Genomic DNA, 12,147 nt, shown 5'->3' with positions numbered 1-12,147 from the left:
CCCCTCCCTCCCAAAAAAAGGAAATGGACATATGTATACACACACACACATTATATATATATATATTATATATAATCTGTATTATTATATATAATCAAAGCTCTCTTTGGGGGACAAAGAAATGAAAATTGAGGAGATGCCCATCAGTGGAGGAATGGCTAAACAAATTACTGTATCTGAGAATAATGGAATACTATTATTCTATTTAAAATGATGAGCAAGATACACTCAGAAAAACATGGAAAGACTTACATGAACTAATGTAGAGTGAAATGGATTGTGTACAAAATACTAGCAATTCTCTCAGCAATACAATGATCCAAGACAACTCTGAAGGACTTATGATGAAAAAATTCTATTCATCTTTAGAGAAAGAACTGATGATATCTGAATACACATTGAAACATACTTTTTTGGCTTTATTTTTCTTGAGGATTTTTTGGGGGTCTATGTTTTTTTCTACAACATGGTTATTAACATTTTATTGCATAACTACATATAAATTACCTATATTAAATTGTTTACCTTCTCAATGGAGGTTAAGAGAAGGAAGGAAAGGCATTTGAAATTCAAAGTTTTGAAAATGAATGTTAAAAATCATTTTACATGTAGCTGGAGGAAAATAAAATACTAAATAAATTTAACATATATATATATGTGTATGTGTAAATTCACATGATCATGATCACGAGTTTTTTCAAAGTTAAAATCTATTTTTTAGGAATTTAGAATAGTTCTTTGAATTACTGACTGAAATTAAAAGGAAAATTAACAGAATATGATAACAAACTTCATGTAATTTTCAGGTTAGAGTCAGACATTTTTTGTTAACTCTCTAATTTGTTTTCCATTTGGTTTAGACACAGAGAGAAGAAAAAGATAATTTTAATGACGAAATGGAGTATCAACTTCAAGGACTGAAAACTGAACTCTGCAAAATGAAAATCCTAAATGAAAAATATGTGGGAGCCCTAGAGATACAAGATATGGAGTCAAGATGGAGGAGAGGAGACATGTCTTTATCTGAGCTCCTGCGGGAGCCCCTCAGAACAACAACAGATCAAACTGCTGCAGTGGCTTGGCAGGAAATAATCGATGAGGATTTTGGATGATAACAAATGAAAACAAAAGAAATTTGACAATACTTCTGAAAAGGTCTGTTTTAATCAGGTGTGGGGAAGAGGGATGTGGTGGCTGAGCACAGGCACAACACAGGGACCAGGGATGTGTGGCATCAATGGGCAAGGAATCTAACTCTTAGCCAAAATACAGCAGCATTGATTACTCTGTCCTGCCAAGCTAGTGGATCAGCAAATTAGCTGTGAGACATTCAATGCACCTCTGAATCCCAGAATAACAGGGGATCAGGCCATGCACACCCAGTACTGAAAGGAAGTCAGCAGCACTGGCCCAGGTCAGCCTAAAGCTGCTGTCATCTGTAGAGAAATTTTGGGATAATCTCTCCATTGCCCTAAGAGAAGACCTCAAATTTTACAAAAAGTGAGCCAAAAAACCATAAGATAGCTTTTATGGAAAAAAGAGAATAGACCTCAAAACCTGAGTATCCTAAAAGCAAATCATCTCCAGATGAATCCTCAGAGGGTTGGTTCCCATCTCACAACATTGTCTTGGAAGAATTAGAAAAGGTATCTTAAAAGAGAGTTTGAGGCAAAATGGGGAGAGGAAAGGAGAACTTTGCAAGACAGTTTGGAAAATTATCTGAAGAAAATTCAATAAAAAATAGACTCCAGGTGGTATTTTCACAGATGGATCCCCCAACACCAGCCCAGGGATGTTGTATTCCTCTCATTATCTGCACCTCAATTCTCTGAGCCTGAGTTAACTTTCTTTGATTAACCTTGCATTCATTTTCTTTCAGAATGGTCCCCAACTGAGAATTATTTGAATTTGTAAATAACTTATTTTATAAGCTTTGGGTCACTTAAAATCAATTTTCATAAATATTATATGAACCTAATTTAACATTTTAAAAAGACTATTGATTATGTTTCTCCACTTTCTTTTTGTTTTGTCAGGTCCAGAGAGAGATTCAACAGTAGAATTGCCAGTTCCTCATTTTCAATGAGCTAGCCACCTACTTAATTTTAAAACTTCCCATTGATGGGGTTAAAATAGTTTTTTTGTTTTAAAGTTGTTTAATAAGGAGTAATTAAATCATCATTTATTAATGTATTAATAAATTCATCAGCAGAGAAATCTCTTAAATTGGATTGAATAGGAACTTTCAGTGGCTCACAGTGTCTCAAGGAACTCAGGATTAAGATCAATCCCTTGATGGGTAGAGTTTAGGGAAGAGATTCCCCACTTCATTGTTCTGCCCTAACACCTTCAAAGAACAATAGCTTGGAGTAGAGCCACCAGCCTTAGGGAGAGAGATTTCCTACCACAATAGTAGGCAGTCCAGGCATGTGATCATTCTGGGAGCAATCATACCTTATTCTGATTGAAGAAGACTCATTTTAGTTTTACATAGATGAGGAAAGGAAAAGACTATTATTTACTATGGTGGTCAGTTAATTGAAAATCTGAGCTAAATTTTCAGGAAGTTTAAAATTTGCTTAATGTTTCCTTATTTAAAAAATCTTTCTGTCCTTGTTGACCAGTTTTGGAAACTAGATATTAAGCACAGACATTAAGAATAGGAAGTCCTGGAGATTTTGTCAAAATAAATCCCTAAATACTGAAGCTAAGCTGTAGGAAAGATATTTATGTAGGCAGGTCTCAGGAAACTAGGAAGATGCCTCCTTTACTTTGATATTCAAAAGAGGTAATATCCAGTACCCTCCTTTGGGGAACTTCTTAGAAAGTATAACTTATTATAAATATTATAAAGTATAATAAGTTAAAGTCTGTACTTTAAGCATAAATGAAGAGTAAAAGATTTTGGAATTTCAAAAAGTAAATTTCTAAGAGCATCTTAATGCCAATGAAATAGAAAAGATTTAGGAATCTCCTATCTCCCTGAGAACACACAAGTGTGAAGTATTTAACACAGTGCTTACCTTGTATAAAGAATGAGCACTTTACTATTGAAACTTTATGGGAATCCACTTAAGGAAAAATGCTATTGCATTTATAGGTTTTTTCTTTTCTAAATGGCATGGAATGTTAACAAAATTGAAATATACATACATACACACACATAATATGAAACATTTTAAATTATTTCTAAAAACAGACTTAAGCAACTTTCAAGATCTATAAACTACTGTGATTAGCATGAAAAGTCAAGAGGATAATTAAATGATTTTCTATGATTTGATGTTTGGTGATGTTTTAGATGCAATAAAGCTAAGAAACTGTTGCAGCAAATTCTTCCTCTTTTCAGTGTAAATAGTGTTATTTTCTTTCACAACATGAATTTTGTAGAAATGTTTTCCATAACTTCATGTGTGGATTCTTTATAGGAGTTGGGGGAGTAGATAAGGGAGACAACCTGGTACTCAAAAATGTTAAAAACAAAGGCAAAAAAGTGTTTTAAATGAAACTGGGGGAAAATCTTTTTAAATGTATTTAAAAACAACTGATTAAAATTTCTAAGAATAACTGATAAGTATTTCTCAGAGAAAAAATATCCTAACAGTCATATGAAACACATTCCAATTCTTTAGTTATTTGAGAAATGCAAATTAAAATAGCTCTGAGATTGATTGTCAAAAAGAAAAAAAATGCTTGAAGGAAAACACTTGAAAAAACAGGTATACACTGTTTAATAAGTACACAGTAATACACTGCTCATGTTGTTGTGAGCTGCCCTAGCCATTCTGGATGGCACTTTGAGAAATATATTTCATTTTCTTGAATCATGTGTATCTTTGACTTAGTGATAATTCTTAGAAGCCTACATGTGAAGAGATCAAAGAAAAGGATCCATACATATAAAACATTTAGAAATATTTTTTGGAAGGTTGGGGCAATGAAATCTTGAAATTTGGATAATAGCTGACAAACAACGGTATGTAAATATAGCAGAATACTTCTCTGCCATAAGAAGTAATAGAAGATGTTCTCAGAGGAACTTGGGAAGATTGGTATGAACTTATATAAGGACAAATAATTTTAATGCACTTAATATGAAGAATTCAACAACCAGCCATGATTCCTGTGTATAAGTAACAATCTTGACAAGATAATTAAAGATAGGTAGGTAATTAAAGATTAGAAAAATATGAACTTTAGATTACTGATTAAGAATGAAGAGTTATCTATGGAAATAACATGGGGGCTTAACTCTATAGCAGAGTTTATAAGAATTTTAGTTCCCTGGTTTTAAGGGTGACAATCTGGTTCATTCTCATGAGGGAGTAAGTAAAACAAGTGGAAGGTGAAATAGCCTGCTGAGAAAATGTTTTCCCTAGCATTGGCTGTCGTTTGCCATGGGACTTTCCTAAGGATAATATTCAACTCAGTTTTCCCCATTGCTACAGATTTTTGAGGATCCCAGCATCTAAGTTATCATGACTTAGCAAAATGTAAACCGACCATGCAATTTTGCTTGAAAGAAATGGCATCTTAGTTTAATTTGTTTCATTGCATCTTATGTAATCAGTTGTGTAACAAAGCTGCTTTGAATGACATGCATCTTTACAATGACAGATTGATCTCCTTTTATTGGTTTTGCTAATTGTATATGCTTTGCTTTAAAAAAATCTATAAAGCTCATGAACCTCGACTTTTCTTTATTGCAAATCCATTTTTACAACAAAAAGAATACATTTTTGGCCATAGATAATATGATTTGTTTAATTGGTTTACAATTTGATTCATTGATTTTGTTTTTCTTTCAAATACGGGGAACTGCTGGAAGAGAAAACGAAAGGTTAACAAAAACAAAATAAAATGAAAATGAAATAAAAAGAAATATTTTGCTGTTGTATAAACTGCTCTCCTGGTTCTGTTCATTTTATGTTGGCATCAATTGATAATTTTAATTAATAATATTATTTAATAATAATAAAGATTTTTTGTTCCCTTCTAGAGTTGAATTCTCAAACAGAATAAAGGTGTTCACTGAAAATCACAGTATTTAAATAAGTCAGTTGACAAGCATTTCTTGGTCACCTATGATGTTTGAGGCCACTATGCTCCAACTCTTGTGTTTCCTGCATCTAGCAAAGTGTAAAGAGTCCAGAAGAATAACTAAAAAACTGACTTCACAACTCAACTCATGTAGATTATTGTTTGCTGCCATCCTTAAATTTTGTGTGTGTGTAATGAACCAAATATTCATTGGTTTCTTATCCCATTAAAAGCCAATTAAGTCAGCAAAAAAATTTTAGGGACACACTTAAAACCAAAATTGAAAATCTCCAAATCAGATTTAAGAAAAAAAACATTGAACACCTGGTTCTACCTTTACATACCTCTTAATGCTGCCTAGGCAGTTAATCTGAATTAACACAATCTGCAATTATGTTAGCAAACGTTTGTTGTGCTTTCATTATTATGATTAAGTAATCTGTAATTAGTAACATTTTCAGGAATACTTGATAATTATTGAGATGGCATTATGTCCATAGTGTTGTATAATCAGAAAGATTGTTGAAATCCAAACTTATGCAGGTTTAGTGATGTGAATCTCCATGAGATACAAGGAGACAGAAGTAGTTGCGGTTCTCTGACCTCCTCACTGACAGGCAGTTGCGTTGCTACCCTTCCCTCTTGCCTCCAATTTATTTCATTCCCAATCCACTAGGCACATCTGCCTTAGTAAAGAAAAGCTGTTTTGCAACTCCTTCAAGCGTTATGATTCACAGCTGTGGAGGATCTTGGGAGAACTGACCTGCCCCTTCATATAGGCATGGTCCTTAACAATTCCCCAGTTTTTTGGGTTCACATGAAGAGATCCATTCTACACTGGAATAATATAGACTTCTATGCCTAGAAGATGGCCTTTTGTGAGTTGCTGTTGCTTTAAAAAAATAAACTTGTACTTAATTTTTTGAGGAGGTTACAACTGTTAACTATTTTGGCAGAGTTTCCCAATTCTCATTTTAATTTTGTAGCAACAACTTTGTCCACTTAACAGCTATAGGCAAATAAAAACAACCAGAATATTTATCTGAGGTCCATTCAGTATTTGCAATTTTTGTTTTTAACAGATAACAGATATTTACAATATCAAGGCAAGAGCCTTGTCTAAACAGCCCCAGAATTACGAAGGCTGATCTACCTGGAGAGAGGAGAACAGAAACAATATGTCTGTGAGAAATATTGAGAGTGGTGCTGAATTTAAAACTCATTAAAAGATGATACTATTCTGCCGAAGAGAAAATGAATTTCCTTAATTTTTCCTATGTCAGTGATAACTTTCCATCCACTAAGGACAACATCTAGGATAGCAGCTAATGAAACATAGCTTAGCTGAGGCCCCAAGTGCCAACAACTTTGGCCAATCTTAGGCTTTCACTTACTATTTTATCAGTTTCCACACTGGGTTTTGGAGGCCCAACTTCTCTGTCTCTCTTGCCAACTCTAGGGACAATTCTATATATGACTATATATATTCTATATATGATTTTCTGAAGAAAAAAAAGGGGGGGAGGAGTTTAATAAAAAAATCAGATTGAACCAGGCAGCTTTATTCCTAGACAGAAAAATGGTAAGTAGTAAAGAATTGATTGTTTAGAATCCTATAATTTATAACTTAGATAATTTAATCAGCCAATGTTTAGTTTTTGAAATGCTGCTAATTAGTGCACTGCATTTCACCTTCACTAGACACAAGACAATTGGACACTTAAGAATTTTCTGATTTTCACACACACTATGCTGTCTGTTTTTATCAGTTTCTGTGTCTCATCCCCTGCCTATAAAAACTCTTCTCTTAGCACTAGCTCACAACTCCTAGTATAATTACAATCACCTTTGACATAATTTCTTGCTAATATTTCTAGGCTCTTAAAATATGTCACTGATAGAAGAAAGAAATACACAAAGTCAAAGGAAATGTAGCTAAATCTATGCTACATTTTTCATATGGCAAGTTCCAATCAACTTTACAAGAGTTCTCAGACTTATCTAGCATTTATATAATGCTTACTATATGCCGCACTTCATGCTAAACACTTTATAAATATCTCACTTGATCCTCACAACAACCCTGGATCATCAGTGCAATTATTCCCATTTAACAGATGAGGAAACTGATGGAAAACAAATTGAGTAATTTGTCTAGGGTCATACAACCAGTAAGTATCTGAGGTTGGACTTGAACTAAGGTGTTCCTCATTCCCTGTATTGCTCTCAATCCACTGAAACCCCTGGTTAACTTAAAAATCCAAGCAATTCCAAAATTGTCAAGTTCCCCACATTAAGTATAATGTCTAGCTACCTACTCCTTCTTGACTGAAGCCACAAAGACTCTCAATCTACACTTTTTTTTTTTTTTTTTTTTTGCTGTAACCTTCCATCACAATTTTCCAAGAGTTCAGTTATGGGGAAATCTAAATTTCCAGAAGGTTTGAATTTGGAAGACATTTGAACATCCATTGATTCCTCACACACCCCTCATCCTTCTGCTTCACAAGGATGATGTCTATTTATAGTAATGTTGATTTGGGGAATGTAGGGTTTCCCCAAAGGAAAAAAAAACGTTACATCATACATCAGATATAGAATGTTTCTTCCCATCCAGAAAGCAAGGATTAGGAGAAGGGAATTACACAGTAGTTTAAGAGAACAGCATTAGGATTTAGAAATTAATAGGATTTGGAAACTCAATCGTAGCTTGTAACTTGGTAAAAATTAGTCTGTAAGGAGGCTTAGAGCAAGTCTTGGCACACAATTCAGTTTTACAATTCTAATTAACAAGTTTACATTTTTCATGAACAAGGTTCAGTCATACATTGTGTTTGTGTGTGTTTGCTTGTGTGTATCTCTAAGGCAGATCTTTTCCAATAGTTTTTCTTTCTCAAATGTGAACTCTTTTTACTCCAGCCAGATGCTACTAGCACTACTGTCCACTTCATTAGACACTATACCAAAACTTTTAGTAGCCTTCCAGAACCTAATGAACTTCTGAAACTCACAAGATCACTTTGGACTCATCTAAATATCTAACAAATTCATGAATTTTTAATTAATGATTTGCCTTTTTCTTCATATACCCTCTCCTCTATTAATATATATGTTTATAAGAATACAAATTTCTCAATTCATAAATGATTAAAAACATGAAAAGAAAATATTCAGATTATGAAATTAAAACTATAATGCTCTAAATCAGTATTGATTACAGAAATATAAATTTAAACAGCTCTGAGGTACCACCTCACACCTCTTACCTCACACCTCTCAGACTGGTTAAAATGACAGGAAAAATAAATTTTGGAGAGGATATGGGAAAACTGGGACACATGCATTCTTGGTAGAGTTATGAAATGATCCCAACCACTCTGGAGAGCCATGTGGAACTATGCAAATGAATATAAAACTGCATTAATCCAAGAGTATTACTATTAGGTCTATATCCCTAGGTGTTCTGTGATTTTAGGGAAAAATTCGGATTTGCTTCTATAAATGATGTTCTCCGACTCAATCAAAGTGAAAGTAAAATTTAATTACACAATCCACGGAATAGAATGCTTACAATAACAATTAAACCAGCAAATAATACATAAAAGACAAAGAATAATGAGAATTATGATGAGAGAGAGAGAGAGAGAGAGAGAGAGAGAGAGAGAGAGAGAGAGAGAGAGAGAGAGAGAGAGAGAGAGAGAGAGAGAGAGAAAATATACTTCACTGATCAGGGGGACCTCTGACTCTAACTGACTTGCAGTGGCTGGGAAACCCCGGTAATTCAGCCTTTGAGTCCCGAATGGGAAAATCCTAGGCAGATCATCATCTCCGTAGGTGAGGTTTCAAATAGAGAATGCTTTACCCGACTTTTATAGGAGTCAGGACAAAGAAGGCTTTGAGCCAAATAAAGACATCATATAAAACAGGGAAGTACCAACAAGGGCTCCAGGTGGTTATAGTCAAGTGTTGCATCGACAAGGGGGCCAGTCGTTATTGATAGCAACTGTTCCAAGAAGTGGTGAGTTCCTGGAATCATGTAGTTGGAGCTAAAACACATGTGGTACGTTCCCAGCTTATAGGTTAAAAAATGGTCAAGTTCTCACGGAAGAAGGAGCTAAAACATATACTCCTATGGGTGAGAGAATGGTCAAGTTCCCACAGGAGAAGGAGCTAGAACACCTGTTCTTATGGGTTAGGGAATGGTCAAGTTCCCACAGGAGAAGGAGCTAGAACACCTGTTCTTATGGGTTAGGGAATGGTCAAGTTCCCACAGAAGTTACATAATACCTTGATATGGTTCACATGGTTCACATGGTTCACATGGTGATTAGGTTCACATGGGGAAAGTCACGTTCTTACAATGATTTGAAATGAACTTAATAATAAATATGGAGATTTCCTATTCATTTGGCCTTAAGTTCATGAGAAGCATAAGAGAACGTGACAAGATGGGTGAAGTTGGAGTAAATATTCTTCATTTTAGAGTACATATGACAGTTACAAAAACATAGGGATAACAAAAATATGGATATAGGAATAGCTAAACTATTAAAATATACAGTAGCACTGTTAGATCTATATAAAAAATCATACCAGTGGTGATTAGTATCAAAAGTAACTAAATGTAACTAAATGTGAGGTCTCAAGCAACCGTCCTACCACTATATGAGTCTGAATTCGATGTTTGTTCAAGGCGTGCTGATTAGACTGCAATAGTCACTTCAGGACATAAGATTGATTTAGGATATATATTAAAGGTTGCAAAGACAAAGAGATATAGTGAAGAGGTAATAATTTAGGGTACCCAAGTCAAACTCTGTATCAAATCAGTGTCAGGGGAAAAATAGAAATCATCATCCTGCCAGTCTGTCTCAGGAGAAAAATATAAATCATCACCCTGCCAGTATAAACATCCAGAATAAGGGGGAGTCTGAGAAACAGAGGCTAGATAAGTATCGTTATTAGACACAACACATATATGTTGGGGCAGAAACTTCATATAGCATAGAGAAGTTGTTTAAGAGGTACAAAATCAAGTCAAAAAGGTTAGAATGATGTGGGAGAAGGCAGGGCTCCATCTGCCGAGTCATCATCCCACATACCATACCTTTGTCAGTCATTACACAGTCAGTTAAGGTATGAGTCACATTATTATGATCTATATAATTATTTTGTATGTGAGGCAATGCAAAATAAGCATGTAGTACAAAAGGAATAACATAAAATTGACACATAACAGCCCAAACATGCATTTGGTAATACACATGTAGAAATTGGCCTTGGTAATTTAAAGTATTTTGGTGTGGTAAGATCGTTGTGGGTGACCATTGTGCATTAACAGTTAAGGCTTGAGATAAATCCTGTGCAGCACTGCACAGTTTGCTGGCCAGAGTCTCAAGATCTATGGAATTAACTCTACCCAAACCAGTTCCTGCCCCACCCAAGCAAGGTATCATACCAAGCTCTTCTCCTTATGTTGCATAAGGGTAAGGGAGGAAAAGTAACATTCTTTAGAATTAGATTATTTAATTTCCAACTTATTTTTAGTCTACTTTTCCTTGGCCCTTTATTGAAAATAATTTTTATTTCATTGTGGTCTGAAAAGGAAGCATTTACTAGACATGGGAGATACCTGCCCAGTGCTGCCCAGCATGGTGTGCTCTTATCAGTGCTCTATGAGCAAAACAGGACTGAAGTAGCTCAAAAGAAGTGGGAGATGCACAAAGTTAGAGAAGCCACCTTAAATGATCATAAGCACTATTTGAGTCTGATCTGTGCCACAAGATTTCAAGATCTTATTGATCTGATCAGCCACAATTGGACATGCTAACTTGACACTAAGGTGATAATGTCATTTCTGTTTCTTCTAAAATGAAGAACCACAATTACCTCTAGCACCTTACAATATTCTCAAGATCAGTGCTAGAGGAAAGAAATATACAAGAAAATCAAAGGAAATCTAGAGGACCTATCAGAAATCTAGCTAGTAGAGCCTGTGCTGGACTCTATATGGGAAGCCTCCCATCAACTTTACAAGAATTCTCTATGGAGCATCTATGATGAGCATGAGGGTATTAGAGTATGCATTAATTAGAGTATGCATTAAAAGAACAATTTAAATAGGACTTGCAAATTCAACTTGTAGCCAAGTTCTAAATTGCAGTTATTTTCCAGGAAGTTTAAAGCAAGTTTTCACACATAATTCAATCTGACTTTGTTCCAAATTAATGATTTCACATTTTTCATGAACAAGGTTTTAGTCAAAATTGTGTATGTTGGTTTTGTGTTCAAGGCAGATCTTTCCCAGTGGTTCCCCTTTCTCAAATGCCAGCTCTGCCTTTTTGAGCCTGCTTACACCACAACCGACCACTTCTTAAAACACGCTACAGGTTTTAGTAGCCTTCCGGTGCCTTGACCTTTTGAAATTTTATGAGGTTACCTAGCCTCATCTTACAGTGAAGTTCTTTGAACAATCATCCTAGTGATTTTGGAAAAGATAAATCTTCCACAATTCCTTTTATTCTATTTTGTAATTAAATCTTTTGAAGATTTGGATTTATGGGAAAGATAAAGGAAAAAGAAATCTGGAGAGGGTACGGGGTTTTAGACCTCCCACAATGGTTCTTCCCCAAATACGGGTATACAGATAGTTCTTTGATAAGTACAAAAAAATTTCAAGTTGGCTCCATATTCACAAGATTTAAAGTTATACTTTTGAAAATATGAAATTGTTTCTAGCCCAATTAACTTTTAGGTGCAAAATCAAAATTAATGTAAGGCCAATTCAGAATTCAGTATTTCATTAATTGGAACCAAATTAAGTTCTTTTCAAGGCAATGTGAAGACAACATTAAGACTAATCCAGATATAAGCAAATCTATCTTCCTTTAAAAATGCTTTGGAGAAAAAGAGAACAATTCATTGTGTCTTATAAGTGGATAAACAAAGAAAAACTTCAAAATAATGGCTTTATTAAATTTCTACCCAAACTACTAGGTTCAAATCTATCCCTTCCTTATTTATCAGCTGTGTCCCTTAGTCATGAAAGAATGATAACTGTACGAAGGCCTATTTGTTGTAAATTTGTAGTTAAAAAATAAAAAATAT

The 12,147-nt window shown here is 34.5% G+C and overlaps 1 protein-coding gene across 2 annotated transcripts in view; it reads left to right on the top strand.

Annotated features, from left to right (window-relative positions):
- The window catches only part of LOC116419234 (cancer-related regulator of actin dynamics homolog), a 31,796-nt gene extending 28,723 nt beyond the window's left edge, over positions 1–3,073 (top strand). For both annotated transcript variants that reach the window (XM_031938203.1, XM_031938202.1), the window contains exons 14-15: positions 861–1,155; positions 2,037–3,073. Coding sequence is in view for 1 of the 2 variants with exons in the window: in XM_031938202.1 (XP_031794062.1) it covers position 861 (1 nt within the window). In the remaining variant the exon portion in view is untranslated. The remainder of the gene's footprint in view (positions 1–860; positions 1,156–2,036) is intronic.
- Positions 3,074–12,147: the final 9,074 nt, after the last annotated feature.

Source organism: Sarcophilus harrisii, chromosome 5 (assembly GCF_902635505.1).
Source record: "Sarcophilus harrisii chromosome 5, mSarHar1.11, whole genome shotgun sequence".
NCBI classification, from domain to species: domain Eukaryota; kingdom Metazoa; phylum Chordata; class Mammalia; order Dasyuromorphia; family Dasyuridae; genus Sarcophilus; species Sarcophilus harrisii.
Note: the sequence above shows the minus strand (reverse complement) of the source record. Positions and strands in the feature narration are given on the sequence as shown.